Source organism: Odocoileus virginianus, chromosome 16 (assembly GCF_023699985.2).
Source record: "Odocoileus virginianus isolate 20LAN1187 ecotype Illinois chromosome 16, Ovbor_1.2, whole genome shotgun sequence".
In the NCBI taxonomy this organism is placed as follows: Eukaryota; Metazoa; Chordata; class Mammalia; order Artiodactyla; family Cervidae; genus Odocoileus; species Odocoileus virginianus.
Window position 1 is genome coordinate 8,533,883 of NC_069689.1, and position 15,008 is coordinate 8,548,890.

The 15,008-nt window shown below is 50.6% G+C and overlaps 1 protein-coding gene across 10 annotated transcripts in view; it reads left to right on the forward strand.

The window, feature by feature from the left end:
• Positions 1-15,008, forward strand: part of PPP1R13B (protein phosphatase 1 regulatory subunit 13B) — a 69,843-nt gene that overhangs the window by 49,000 nt on the left and 5,835 nt on the right. For 9 of the 10 annotated variants that reach the window (XM_070477730.1, XM_070477736.1, XM_070477734.1 and 6 more), the window contains 8 exons: positions 1,339-1,440; positions 3,633-3,807; positions 4,910-5,106; positions 7,016-7,156; positions 10,494-10,674; positions 12,191-12,295; positions 13,953-14,122; positions 14,460-14,961. In XM_070477730.1, coding sequence (XP_070333831.1) covers positions 1,339-1,440; positions 3,633-3,807; positions 4,910-5,106; positions 7,016-7,156; positions 10,494-10,674; positions 12,191-12,295; positions 13,953-14,122; positions 14,460-14,961 — 1,573 coding nt within the window. The remainder of the gene's footprint in view (positions 1-1,338; positions 1,441-3,632; positions 3,808-4,909; positions 5,107-7,015; positions 7,157-10,493; positions 10,675-12,190; positions 12,296-13,952; positions 14,123-14,459; positions 14,962-15,008) is intronic. The other variant, XM_020911840.2, reaches the window with a different exon arrangement.

Here is a 15,008-nt window from a genome sequence, read left to right on the forward strand (position 1 = left end):
AATAAGTAATTTAAAAATTTCTTGTTGTGGTGATTGGAGAAATCTCAGTAGGTGGAAGTTAGAACTTTTTCTCCTTTAATAGTAAAGGAGAAATTTGAGTGCATTGTGATAGTTGGGGTGTTTTATAGAATGAACCAACCTCCAATGAAGTTTCTGTAACTTGGCAGTTTACAGTATCTGGTTTAGAAAAGGGACTTGGTCCACATTGCTTTCTCAGGACTTTAGATAACCAGAATGGGGGCTCCAGCTAATTAAATCCTGATTCCACTTTCTAAGAGTCCAGAATGGGCTTACCACCACGTGATCTGAGGAGGACTGGGGTCGGACAGGGTCGGACAGGACTGAAGTGACTTAGCAGCAGCAGAGTCGGAGGAACAGGGCTTGGCACCCTTGTGAAACGCTCCAAGAGGCTCGAGTACTGAGGAGCCCAGAGGTGGACAGTGAGCTCCACGGAGGGGCTGTGCACCTGCATGGCGGGATCCACGGGGCCGGAGGAGACCGAAGGAAGACCGGCGTGGCTGGACTTGGCGCTCTGGCCCTTTGTCAGCTCTGCGTCCTTAGCCATGTCCCTTTACCTTTCCCCTGGGGTTCCTCGTCTGCCTGCAGAGGTTTGTTGTGAAGATTGTATGATACAGTGCGCGTCACACGCCCAGGCTAAGAGGGGGTGCTGTAGGAGATGGGCAGGATCAAGCCTCTGCATCCTTCTCTGTCCGTGCAACTGGCCTGGGGCACAGTATTTGAACTTCTCTCTGCTTATTTTCTTGTCTGTAGAATGGAGCTGTAATGATCTCTGCCTGAGAGTGTCATTTTAAGGCTTAAATGAGTTCATAAGTGGAAAGTAATTACTTTAGAGCAAGGTTCATGATGAACACAATAAAAATGCATCCTGTCATTAACAGGATGGGGACATGCTTTCAGATTCCATCAATTGCCACTCTCCGGATGCGGATAATGCTCTGTCAATCATGGGTCAGTCTTTGGTGTAGGCCATACCTATGGTGTTTTTAATGAGATACTTATATTTCAGAATCTTAGATGCATTTCAGCTTCTTGAAACCAGGTGGCAGTGAAATGACATTCGCCCTTAGGTATCACCTGCACATTTATTTTTTAGTTTGTGTACTCTTAAACATTTGACATCCCTACTTACTCAAATAAATTTAATAGAAGTGGTCAACAATGAGGAAAGGTTCTTAGAAGAAAGTAAACTAATTTATGTTCCTCTAACTTCTAGGGAACCTGTTTAAAAATCTTGATGTGTGTGCATTCTGACATTAGAGCAGAATGATGATGCAGGCAAGCATCCATTCCAGTCTGAGTGTGTTTTGTTCTCTGTAGGTTGGGAATCCACGTGTTGAACTTACCCTTTCAGAACTCCAAGATATGGCCGCTCGGCAGCAACAGCAGATTGAAAACCAGCAGCAGATGCTGGTCGCCAAGGTACGTTACTAAGCAGCAGTGGGGAACGGTCAGCAAGAGTGTTCTTCGCGTTATTTTAGATTCCATGGCTGAGCCTTGCAAGGAGAAGTGTGCTACCACAGCGTAAACACAGTGTCCCTCTTAATGGTCTCTTCTGTGATGATAAATGCACACCGTGGCTTCTTGACATTGGGGAAGTATCGGGCAAGAGCATCTGACCCTTGACTTGCACACTCAGACCTCCAGGACAGGAAGCGGTTGAACTTAACACAGTTGTAGATAGTTTGGAAAGAAAAGATGCTCTCCATCGTCCCCTCCTTTTTCCTCTGGGTATTGTCTCAGCTGGCATGTTTGGCATTAGTGTTCTAGAGGAAGCCAGCGATCCGTGATAAGACACTGGTCATGGGCCCCAAAGACAGTGGCTTCCCTGTACCCCACCCTGCACGGAATCTGTCTGGGGCATGTAGGCATTCATTATATACACTGAGGACTAGATTTGTCTCTGAAACTCTGTCACAGGACTTGAAACTATTGCCCACCCATAGTGAGGCCAAAGAAACCAAAATGGAAATGTTGGAGTTTAGAAAAGAGAAAGGTTTATTGCAGGGCCAGGCAAGGAGAACAGTTGGCTCATGCTCAAAAAATCCAAACTCACTGATGGTTCTCAGGAATGTATTTTTTTTAATAAGCAAAATTTGGGGTGAAGACTGTAGGGTGTGTGACTGTCTTCTGATTGGTTTGGTGGTAAGATAACAGGCTAGTGTCCTGGAGTCTTGTGCTCAGCCTGGAGTTACCAGCCTCCACCCAGGTGGTGCCTAAATTTCTGCAGGGGAGCTCGAGGTACCTTGTGAAGTGTGTCCCCGGGGGAGCAGGAAGGCGATGGAGGGGACCAGGACCTGTTTCCTGATAGCGCCTGCTTTGTTTCTGCATCCCCTCACTTCCCTGGTTAGTGACTGTTCGAGTCTGCCTTTTGGACTCAGGGACGGTGGAGGAGACTGAAGCTTTTTTCCTATAAACCAGAAATGGGGACATAGAAGGGCTTTTGTACCCAGGATGGCCCCACAGGCTCCTGCTTGGTTTCAAAACTGTTCTGAATAATGGTTTAGCCTTGGACTAAAACATCAGACCTGTCTCGCATGCCTGCTGAGAATGATTCCTGATGTAATGATCTTAAATGTCCTCACCCTGCTACACAGAACTCGCAGACGTCGCTGCCCAGGTTCTTACTGATCTCTCTGTAGAGAGAGATTCTTAGTGACCAATGGTCCAATTTAACTTATTTTAACTTATTGAATGACCATGGCACTCTGTCCACGTTAATGTTAATAATAGTTTAAGTTGGACTTGTTTTTGAAAGTAGTCTTGCAAAGTTTATTGGATTTTTTAATAATACAAGAATAAAGAACAATTAAAAGCTAAGTAAATTGGAAGATATATTCATTCCATTAATAATGTTTTTAAGATGAAATGTACATGGTATTATGTCATCATAAGCTTTTCTAATTCTGCTTTTCTTCTTATCTCCAAATATTGATTCAGGGGTACTGCTATTGAAAGGAATCTTTGATATTTTCAGCAGTGTAACTCAAGTTAATGCAGGTTATTCCATATTTAAGCGCATATTCCCTTCCTTAGGTTGCACGTGTCATGCCTACACAGTCACATTTAAACCTCTCCTTAGGTATATTCATGCATATGGTAGGACCACAAGTAGTGCTAACTGTTATCCTGAAGATATGCCTTCACATGAGTGGGGAAAAAAAAACTACTGAAGAATATTACTGCTTTTACTGTAGGACCGTCCTGTTCTTGTTTGATAATAAAATGTTTGATTCCTTTTGAAGGAACTAATCCTAAAGAAAACAAGCGCTTCCTCCAATGTCCCTGCCACGTAGCAGATTAGAGGTTCATCTCCGTACTAATCAGCTGTCTCTCTTCAGTATAAAATCTTCTGCTGGTCGGTGCTTATTTCCTTTGGGAGGTTAAACAAGGGGTCCGTGGACGCTGCTTTGTGGGCGCAGGAGACCTGGTGCCAACAGCAGGAAGCCTGGGCTGCTGGCCCTCACACAGGAGGGCAGTGAGGGGCGCCTAGTGTGTCTATAATATTCATGAAGACAGGAGATCCTGTGGAATCCGCTTAAACTGTTTTTACAGTGTACAGAAGTGACCGTGCATTTCAATTTTCATAGCTAGCTATTCTCCTCTCTTGATAGGAACAGCGTTTACATTTTCTAAAGCAACAGGAGCGCCGTCAGCAGCAGTCTATTTCTGAAAATGAAAAGCTTCAGAAATTGAAAGAACGAGTTGAAGCCCAGGAAAATAAGCTGAAGAAGATCCGTGCCATGAGAGGACAAGTAGACTACAGCAAAATCATGAATGGCAATCTGTGTACGTGCCATGGCCCAGGGCGCCCACGCTCCCTAGGCGTAGACCAAGTGAGACAGGCTGGCTTCCAGGCGCCTCAGTCACAAGTGGTGCCAGAGCTCGCTGTAGGGAAGCTCTGGAGCTTTGCTCTGCCATCGGCAGCTGCCGGGATGCGTGGTGAGACTAAGGGGTCCTAGAAGACCTTCTGCAGCCTTAGCAGTGTATTAGGAAGACCCTTCTGTTACCCCGCTTGCAGCTGCCCTTTAGATTAAGTCTCGGGTCCTCCGAAGACTCAACTCATGAGGGAGGTTCTGTTTTAACTGAACAGCCTAAGTTTTATCTGTGTATTACGATAAAGCATACAAATGCTCACTTTGTGTGCATGGATTGTTACTTTATTATTCAATTCAGTTAGCACCCGCTTTAGTAGTAGTAGTGTTAGTCTCTCAGTTGTGTCCGACTCTGCAACTCCATGGGGTTCTCCAGGCAAGAGTACTGGAGTGGGTAGCGATTCCCTTCTCCAGGGTATCTTCCTGACCCAGGAATGGAACCTTGGTCTCCTGCATTGTAGGCAGATTCTTTACCATCTGAGCTACCGGAGAAGCGCCAGTGCCTCCTTTATGCCACAGTGATAAGCGAGAGAGATTTGGGTGGTCCTGCCCTCACATGATGGTATCTGTGGTGCACTGAGCTTCCTAAGTGGCTTGACCAGTGTAGCTTTGGGACGCTAGCCCTAATTTAAAAACATTCAGGCACTTCCCTGGTGGTCCAGTGGCTGAGACTCCTCATTCCCAATGCAGGCAACCTGGGTTCAAGCTCTGGTCAGGGAACTGGATCCCACATGCCACAGTTAAGACCCAGCACAGCCAATGAAATAAGTAATTTCTTCAAAATTAAAATATTCAATAAATAGTGCAAATAATTGTCTTCTGAGTAGTCACGTGTTCCAAAGGCTTGTTGAAATATGTTTTGGATTATGCACCTTACAGTTTTCTCTCCAAGGATAATTCTAGAGTTGAGTTAAAGGTATAGAAATGAAGAAATGTCACCAAAAAAATAGCAAAATACCATGAAAAAACTAAGTCAACTAATTATGTTTTTTTTCTTTACTGATGGGAAATTATAGCTGCTGAAATAGAAAGGTTCAGTGCCATGTTCCAGGAAAAGAAGCAAGAAGTACAGACTGCGATTTTAAGAGTTGATCAACTCAGTCAACAATTAGAAGATTTAAAGAAGGGAAAACTGAACGGGTTCCAGCCTTACAATGGCAAGCTGACAGGACCGGCAGCAGTGGAGCTAAAAAGACTGTACCAGGAGCTTCAGGTAACTCCCCTGAGTTTGAGGAATGATTCTGTTAAAACTTTCTTCTCTTGGGCATCCTTCCGATATAGGCTGTAAACCTCAGAAATTGGAAATGAATGAATTCTCATTTAATAGTAGGCACCAAATGTATTCAGTACAAAAGAATGTTTTGAACAGCTTTGAGCTATAATTCACATAGTTTATGATACACCCATTTAAAGTTTACAAGTAAGTGGTTTTCAGTATCTCCACAGAGTTCTAAATCCACCACCATAGTCGATTTTAGAATATCTTCACTTGTAACAGAAACCCCACACCTCTTCGCCATCACCCCACAACTCCCTGCCCCTCGAGCCCTAAGCAACCATGACTCTACTTTCCGTCTCTATGGATTTGCCTGTTCTGAAAATTTCATATGAATGGAATCATGCAATTGTAGTTCTTTGTGAGTGACTTCTTTCACTTAGCATGTTTTCAATACAGAGGTTTGATTGGAATTTAATTGGCAGTATAATGAACTGGTAAAGAACTAAGCTTCAGATAATACCTAAGGCCTTTGTGTAAACTGTATTTTGACACGATAGATGCCTATTGTTAAATCCTTGTCTTTGTCAGCTTGGGCTGCCTTAAAACTGCAGACAGGTCTGTCTCACAGTTCTGGAGGCTGGAAGTCCAAATCAGAATGCTGGTAGACTCAGCTCACGGGGAGGGTCCCCTTCCTGGCCACCTTCTTGCTGCATCCTCACCCTTTCTGCTTTCTCTCCCTCCTCTTTACAACCCCACCATGGAGGCCCCACCCTCATGACCGATCCAGTCACACTGGGGACCAGGGTGGATTTTGGGAGGACACAGTCATTAGCGGTCCTCAGAAGGTATCGTGCAGCAGGTGGTTTGTCAAGCCAGAAGCAAGTTTTGTGCTTCTGTTAGCACTTGCTAGAAAAAGGATTCTATCACTTTACGAAATGGGGACTTTTAAACACAGGGAGTAAACTGGCTGGTGGCTGCCATTAAGTTCTGTAATATAAATATTACAATATTAAAATGACATGAAATAAAATGTTATAAGAATTTATTACTTTTTATGTTTTTAAGCAATTGTTAAAAAGTACAGTTTTTAAGAAGTTTTTTGGTGAAATGTGATGAATGTTTTATATTTGTTTATATACATTTCCAACTTTTTGACTGCAGTCAAGCTTAAGAAGTACATGTTACCTCCTGTCTGGTAGCAGTATGTGTGTGCTGGTACCTGTATGCATCTGAGAGAGTTTGACATGACAGTGCTTATTAACCTCCTGTGCACAGTGCACTGCGATGTGTTCTGTCCTCCATTTCATATTTTTAAAGTACTGGTTAACCCATTAAAGTCACATAAAAGGGACTTCCCTGGTGGTCCAGTGGCTGAGACTCCCAAGCTCCCAGTGCAGAGGGCCTGGGTTCGATCCCTGGTCGGGGAACTAGATCCCACATGCCACAATTAAGAGTTTGTGTGCAGCAGTTTTTAAAAAATGATACAAGAACTTTCAGTTTGGTGTTCGGATCATCCATGGGTTTCATGCATGGGGCAGAACCAGACACCTCTCCCTGGGTCCCTCAACATGTCCAGGATGGGATCACTGAAGTGGCCCTCCCACCCCAATTCCCTAGGACCACAGGCATGTTTCCCACTGTCATTACAGGTACTAGTCCTTCTGTACACCTTGAAGACACATTTGCAGATATTTTCTCTTTTTTTGTTCCATAAGAATTACATTCCGGCTTCATCCATGCTGTACCTGTAAAATATTTAGCACCTGGGATGATGCCTATATGTAAATACACATAAGAACCAAATGTTGCTTTTTTTCTTCTTCCTTTTTTTAATCCCCCTAACAATGAGAATTTGACCTTTTAATGAATACAAGTCATAAACATTGTATTTTCTGTTCTGCAGATTCGTAATCAGCTCAACCAGGAACAGAATTCAAAGCTCCAGCAGCAGAAGGAACTCTTGAATAAGCGCAACATGGAGGTGGCCATGATGGACAAGCGGATCAACGAACTGCGTGAACGTCTTTACGGGAAGAAAATTCAGGCATGTGAAAAAGAAAACATTTCTGTGAGATAAAACACTGAAAATGGTTCATCCTCAGAGTGTACATATTTGCCGTAAGGCCATCCTGCTGCCCCCCACTGCCATAGCTGATAGAATACGAATTAGCCATAAACCATAAAAAATGATAGTAGAAGTAAGTTCTTGTTCCCAATTTTAGTATATGTGCTGCCGAAGCAAGCACAAGTTCTTGTTCTCAAAGACACAGTTGTTTCCTGGTCTGTGGATTCAAGGCATCCTGTCCGCACCCCAGACTGCCGCTGTTCACCATGCACCGTCCCCAGGCGGTTCTGTCCCCCTCCGTTGGGGAGCTTTGGGCCCTGGCGTCATGGTGCCGGTTCTGGCTGTGCGCAGAGTCCTTGACCTTGTGTAGCCTGATGTACTCACTGTGAACCGAGAGTGGCTGTAAGGATTCTTGGAAGTAACCCATGTGGGCGGGCTTCGTAAACTCTTGAGCAAAGTGCTGTATAAGGGGTTAGTGCTTTTTAAAAATCTTTATTTAGTACTTTGACTTTGAAAGTTTATGAATACTCACTGGAAGAAAGTTAAAACAGTATGTGCTAAGTCGCTTCAGTCGTGTCAGACTCTTTACAGCCCTGTAGACTATAGCCCACCAGGCTCATCTGTCCATGGTATTCTCCGGGCAAGAATACCGAAGTGGGTTGCCGTGCCCTCCCCCAGGGAATCTTCAAAACCCAGGGATTGAACCTGTGTCTGTTATGTCTCTTGCTTTGGCAGGCAGGTTCTTTACCACTAGTGCCACCTGGGAAGCCCCCTAAAACAGAACAGAAATGTTTAAAGGAGACTTGGACATCCTGCTGTCCTCCTCATTCTCCAGGGATGATACTTGCTAATGGTGCCAGTCTTTAGCTTAATACAGACAGAAAGGTATTCAATTTTTAATTGAAAATGGAACTGTAGGAATTACATCATAGCTCAGTTGGTAAAGAATCCACCTGCAATGCAGGAGACCCCGGTTCAATTCCTGGGTCGGGAAGATCCACTGGAGAAGGGACAGGCTACCCACTCCAGTATTCTTGAGCTTCCCTTGTGGCTCAGCTGGTAAAGAATCCGCCTGCAATGCGGGAAACCTGGGTTCTGTCCCTGGGTCGGGAAGATCCCCTGGGGAAGGCAAAGGCTACCCACTCCAGTATTCTGGCCTGGAGAATTCCATGGACTCTATGGGGTCGCAAAGAGTCGGACACGACTGAGTCACTTTCACTTAACGTCATTTACACTGTTCTGTACCTAGTCTTTTTCTGTTTCACTGTAACATGGGTGTGTTTCCAGTCAGTGCTTCATTCCTTGTGTAACTTCTGGTGGTTCTCCACACCCCAGGGCCTGTGTCCATGTTTTCCAGCCCTGTAGTCAGCAGTGCTCCCCGAGTTCTGCTGTCACTCCCAGCGCTTCAGGAGCGTCTGTATCACAGGGCGCGTGTCACTCCCAGTGCTTCAGGAGCATCTGTATCACAGGGGGCGTGTCACTCCCAGCGCTTCACGAGTGTCTGTATCACAGGGGGCGCATGGGAGGGTGGGCACCGCTCTGTGTGGTGTCTGGCTGGCCCTGTGTTCCCCCAGCGGTGCTGCGGGCTCCAGGGGAGCAGGGCCTCAGTGCAGAGCTGACCGGCCCCTCCCCTTGGCAGTGGAAGGGGAGCGGGCAGCCCAGCAGCTGGGACGGTGCTCCAGGAGCCCCTCATCCTCACTGCGTGCTGCTCTCGCGGTGGACCGGCATCCTCTGGGCAGCTCAGGGGGCGAGGGCTGGGCATCAGGGGCTCTCCTAGTGGGGTGGCGGGAGGAGGCCCAGAGGAGGACGGGTGCCACCACTCCCATGGGCCTCACGCTCAGTGCTCCTAGCTAAAGAGGCTCTGGGTTACAAATCTGCACTGTTGTCTTTTAACCAGGGTGCTTAAAGGTCAGTGGTTCATCTGTGTAACGCCCTGATTTCAGATAATGGCTCCCGTTTCTCCGAATTAACAACACAGAGACCGTGGGTGAGGAGGCGTGCCCTTGCTCCACGCTTGCTTACGTTTCAGTCTTCCTGACGGTGGGTCATCCGCTGTGCACCCTACGTGGAGATTGATCAGTCAGTCAGCTCGTTGTAAGGAGTTGTTGGGCAGGTGTGAAGGCTGGCACGTCCCAGCTCTGCGCAGCTGGCCTGCGGCCTGAAGAACCCAGGGAGTTGCTGGTGTTGCAGCCTGGGTCTGAGGCCATCTTCCCACAGAACTCCCTCTGCTTCCAAGGACCTCAGTCTTTGCCTTTAAGACCTTCAACTGATGGGGTGTCCCAGCCACATTATGGAGGGCAATCTGCTTTACTCACAGTCTGTTGATTTAAATGTTAAAAATACCATCACAGCCGCACCATATTGATGGGTAAAATTAACCATCCCAAGCGGCTATACAGACATTACTGCTTACTGAACCCAATACGTCAGGGCATCTCCCTGGAGAGGCTGGTGGTCCTGCAGAGATGTGTCTCCAACCCAAAGGTTTTTGGCACCTTTGAGCAGCTGTCAAAATCATGGACCCTGGGACTTCCCTGGTGGTCCAGTGGTTAGGACGCCACACTCCCAGTGCAGGGCACCTCGGTCTGATCCCTGATCAGGGAACTAGATCCTGCATGCCACAAGTAAAGACCCACACGCAGCAACGAAAATAAATAATAATAAAAAAAATCATAGACCCTTTCTCCAGAGTGACACATGCTCATGCATGCAGACTTTTGCAAACAGTTGGAGGAAAGGCATGGAAGTCTCACTTAGAGCCTGTCTGAGGAACTCTAAGGGTCCATGTCTTCCTGTCAGATCTCTTTCGCACACTTTTGTGGTGGGGCAGTGTCCCGGGACCAGTGTCCTTGCTGAGAAGGGCAGAGCTGCCTTCAGGGAGCTGCTCAGAGTCTCACCCATCCAGACTCTCTTACTATGTCCAGGGTATCTCCTTCAGTCCTCATGACAGCCCTCCCCCCAGCTTTTGGGACAGGGCCACAGAGGCTCAGAGACGTTCAGTCACTTGCCCCCGGCAGCACGTGACTAAGCGGGAGAGCAGGGTTTGAAGCCAGGCCCAGAGCTCAGGCTTTGATGACGCCTCTCTGCTCGCCCAGGCGAGGGGCTCCCAGGGGGCTGCTCTGTCTCCGCTCACACCCAGGTCGGTGTTGTCGGGGCACCACCCATGCAGGACTGGGCCAAGGCCCTTTTCGGAGGTCTCACCCTTTCTAGGCACTGGGCTCCCAGGCTAGTGCAGCTTCCTACGCGTGGCTTAGGTCTGAGCCGTCCATCACACTAGGCTGACAGTTCTCCTGACTCATTTCTCTCCATGTTGCAGCTGAGCCGCGTGAACGGCACGTCGTCGCCCCAGTCGCCCCTGAGTGCGCCCGGCAGGGTGGCGGCGGTGGGGCCGTACATCCAGGTGCCCAGCGCCGGCAGCTGCCCTGCCCCCGGAGACCCGGTGAAGCCCCAGTCCCTCACCGTCACCTCGAGCGCTGCCCACGGAAGGTCCAAATCCGGTGAGTGGCCCTGGCCCTCTTCTGGGGAGAGCAGGGGGACAGGGACCTCAGAAGGACCCCACCTCACACTCCAGCCCCGGTGAAGTGTCCCCCGAGGAGCTGTGCACCACCACGGTGATGACCATCCTGAGACCAGAGCGGGCCCTTTCTTGGACTCAGCGTCCTTACTCTGGTTTCTCAAAACACAGCTTAGTTAAGACCTGGGTCCTCTCCCACCACAGGTTTTCTTTCCCTTGAGGGCACTCGGTGGCCGGCAGGGGCACCTCCCTGCAGCCAGGCTGCTGCTTGTCCTGACCCAGCTGCCTCCCCAGGGGCAGAGCCCTGTAGTTCAGGGGTCCCCAACCTCGGGGCCATGGGCTAGGACTTCCTGTTAGATCAGCGGCAACATGAGAATAGAAACAAGTGCACAATCAGTGTAATGCGCTTGAACCATCTCGAAACCATCCCTCACCTGGTCTGTGCAAACATTGTCTTCCACATACTGGTCCCTGGTGCCGCAGAGGGTGCGGCACCTGCCGCACCAATCTGCTCTGCCTGCCCCACTAGCACGGGCTCCATCCATCAAAAACTCCACACACCAGCCCTTTGGCCCTCGCCACCCTGAGTTGTATGGTGTGACTGGACTCAGGCCCCTGGCTCCATGCAGTGCATAAACTCCCTGAGGACGTGTGGTCCCTGCAGCGCCCTGCCTTCCCAGCCGAGCACAGCCCTGGTCTCCATGGAGAGTCCACACTCCTTTCTCAGAGGAAGACAGCCCAGTAAGAGTGCATGTTTGACCCTGATGCATCCGGTGCCGCGGCAGTGAGACGTCACGGCAGGGGCCACCCTTCACGGAGGTCACCGGGTGCAGGTGCAGCCACCGCTCGTCACTCGTGACAGCAGGACCGCCAGCGGGCCAGGCCTCCATTCTGGGGTCTTCACAGGTGGCGGTCAGTTGGTCCGTGCGCTGCTGGTTGCTTGCCTGGCACCTGGTCTGAGCAGCCGCACCACTGGAGGACCCAGGGCTTACCCTGACCCTGGTGGGACGAGGTGTTCCCAGCCCTCCTGGGCCACGTGCCCTGGCACAGGTCCCTTCGTGGCCATGCCTCAGAAGCCACATGGCACACGTAATCTGCATGAAACTTGAGTTGCAGCTTTCGTTGATAAGCTGTTATTTATAGTTTGACCCACCCGATGGTGAGAGTAGATGATCACTGGGTCCAATGGCAGGTAATTAGCACAGCCAACTCCTGCTCAGCTTAAACGTTGCCAGCCCTCCCGAGCTGCCGGTGGCTCGTGATTCCCTCCTCTTTGTGGGCGTGCGCTGGTCCGCCTGGCCGGAGCCGCCCGGAGGAGCCCCCCATGGGGCCGGGAGGCTGTGTCCCCAGGGTTTAGCTGTGGCCCTGCCCCCACTGCTGCAGGGCGAGTGGGTGCAGGGGCCCCGTGCCAGCCCACAGCCCAGGCGGAAAGCCGCAGTGAGAAGGTTCCGGGGACTCTAATGTGTTGTCGGCTGTCCTTCTGGTTCCCTGTTGCATAGATGGCCGTGGTCAACCCAGAGTGACCCGCTTGTGGACAGTGTCAGATCTCGACGTCGGGCCTGACCGCGGCTCGTCGCAGCGCCCCGCAAGCCTGTTTGCAAAGCGTATGTTGGCCGGCAGGCCCGCTGGGGAGCTCTGGTGATGCTGCTGAATCTGCAGTTCTTCCAAACTGACAAAGGCTGCTCCCCGTTCAGACCTGACCAAAAGGCCGCTGCACGTGGCCAGTCCCTGCCTCCCGGGCAGGAGTGGCGTCTAGGCTGGGCCAGAACCCAGACCTCCTCAGGAGGGGCCTGACAGGTGTCAGCCCAGCAGGGGTGTTCTGGTTTTGTTTTTACAGAATTAAGATGATTTTCTGAGTTCATTATGAGGCTTTTAGTTTTCGCTTCATGCAGGAATCTCCCATCACACTTACAGATAGTTGACCGTTGATAACAAAAATAAATGGGTCTTCCTTCTGTACCTCCTGCCTTATGCTGAAGAAGGAGAAGTCCTCATCCCTCTCCAGTGCCTTTGTGCCTGATTTTCACAAAGCCTCCCATGGGTCTGGCATTTCAGGAGCAGCTGGCAGCCCCGTTTCCTGTGACCCTTAGCGAGGCCAGCCGCCCCCTCCTGAGTCAGCTCTGTTTATTGCCCCTTAGCCTGGGGTTTGCCCTCGGTGCATCCTTGGTGAAACTGCGCGACTGTGGCCCACACGGCCCAGCCTGATGACACCAAGAGGGGTTAGAGCGCACACCTCCGGACGGGGAGCGGCGTGACCCACAAGAGCAAAGGGCTGGCTTGGCCTGAGGCCTGGGGAGTGCTCACCAGGGCTGGCAGCCGGGCTGGGCAGGGAGGCAGGGCGCGCAATGCTGCAGCCACAGGCAGAGTCTGCCTCGAGGTGCCGCCGCCCGGCGCCCTCGGGCCCTCTGCAGGCTGTGTGAGGCCGCGCCTCCCCTCTCCCCAGGCGCAGTGTGAGCCGCAGCAGAACACTGTCCGGGAGGGTGGCCGCCCAGCCGCCCCTCAGCCACCCCCGCCGTGCTGGCAGGGGGCAGGAGGGCCTGGACAGTGACCTGGGCACCCCTTTCCCCCTCCAGTCTAGCCCCTGCTACTGCAGAGAGGCCTGACCCTCACTCCCTGAGAGCCAGCCTGTGCTACCAGGGGATGCTTCTGCACCCTTTCTCAGTTTGGAAAACACTGTTAAAAAGTGTGCCTTTTCAGTGACTTTCCTGAAAACCTGGGTTCACTGGTTTTCTGATCACTGCAGCAGATTGATGGCCTGCTCCTCCAATCACTGGGAACTGTACCTCTCTCCTGTGATCATGAATTATTTTCAGAGGATGGAAATTTCTAACAGACTAAAGTAAAATTTTTCTTTTAATCCCGGAAGCAGTACAAGTCAAACCTGTTACGCAGTCAAAAGATAAATTTTTTTTTATTGCTGTGTGTAATTGTAAATGTAAATAGTGTTTGAAAACCAAGTGCCAGCGCTTATTTTACTACTCATTGGTGTTGATGTAACGGGTTTGACCTGTATTTCAGTGGGAGCTGAGAGTGTTTCTCCAGCCCTCTGGCCCCTCGCCGGGGGTGGAGCATCCGTGTGCTTGGTCGTGAGTCTCTGCACGCATGAGAGCTGGTGAGGCCCCTTGGCAGAGCTGCCCGTGCGGCTCCCTCAGAGTGTGGTGTCTCAGAGGTGATTGCTTTTGCTTCTGGCAGAGGGTTATTCTTACGTTGGTTAAACTAATTTCAAGAAGAGTTTTACTTAAATTCTGTGTTCTTTTCAAGCCAATGATGGAAACTGGCCAACCTTGAAACAGAATTCTAGCTCTTCGGTGAGACCACCGCAGATCACCGGCGTGGACTGGAAGGACGCGAGTGCCGAGGGGCCACTCAAGCAAGGGGCCGTCTCTAGCCAGCCCATGCCCCTGTCAGCCCTGAGTGCCCCGGAGAAGCTGGTAGGCCATCCATCTTTGTCCAGAGCACAAACAAGCCCGTAGCTGAACACACCCCTCTTTAACCTTCATCTTCGTCTAAGGGGTAGGAGGTGTCATGAGGCAAATTAAGCCTGTTAGTGTCCACGTGGTCCCCAAGTCTGAAGGAGCTCAGGACCCTGAGCACCTGAGCTGGGTGTGTGTGGGAGGCTGGTGATCAGGATTGTCCCCCTGCTGTGTGCCCCCCTCGGCGTGCCTCCGCCTGCTCACAGGCCCCTTGGAAGGAGGACAGTCCCTGGGTGAAAACGTGCTGAACTTGTCAAAAGCTGACTTCATGTTTCTCTCTAACGTCTTGATTCAGGGCATGGAGATCGGTAAAGTGCCGCCCCCCCTGCCTGGTGTCAGCAAGCAGCTGCCCCCAAGCTACGGGACGTACCCAAGTCCTGCCCCTGTGGGCCCGGGCTCGACCAACTCCCTGGAGAGGAGGAAGGAGGGCAGCTTGCCCAGGCCCAGTGCAGGCCTTGCCGGTCGGCAGAAACCTGCCCCGCTGCCCCCTGCGGGTGGCCCGCACCAGCCGGGCTCCTCGCAGCAGATTCAGCAGAGGATTTCTGTGCCCCCAAGTCCCACATACCCGCCGGCAGGGCTGCCTGCCTTTCCAGCCGGAGACGGCAAACCCGAACTCCCACTGACTGTGGCCATTAGGCCATTCCTGGCTGATAAAGGGTCGAGGCCACAGTCCCCCAGAAAAGGACCCCAGACAGTGAATTCAAGTTCCATATACTCCATGTACCTCCAGCAAGCCACACCACCTAAGAATTACCAGCCAGCAGCGCACAGCACCGTGAATAAGTCGGTTAAAGCAGGTACGGTGGGCATGTACTCCTTCTCCTGGGGCTGGGAAATCCTACTA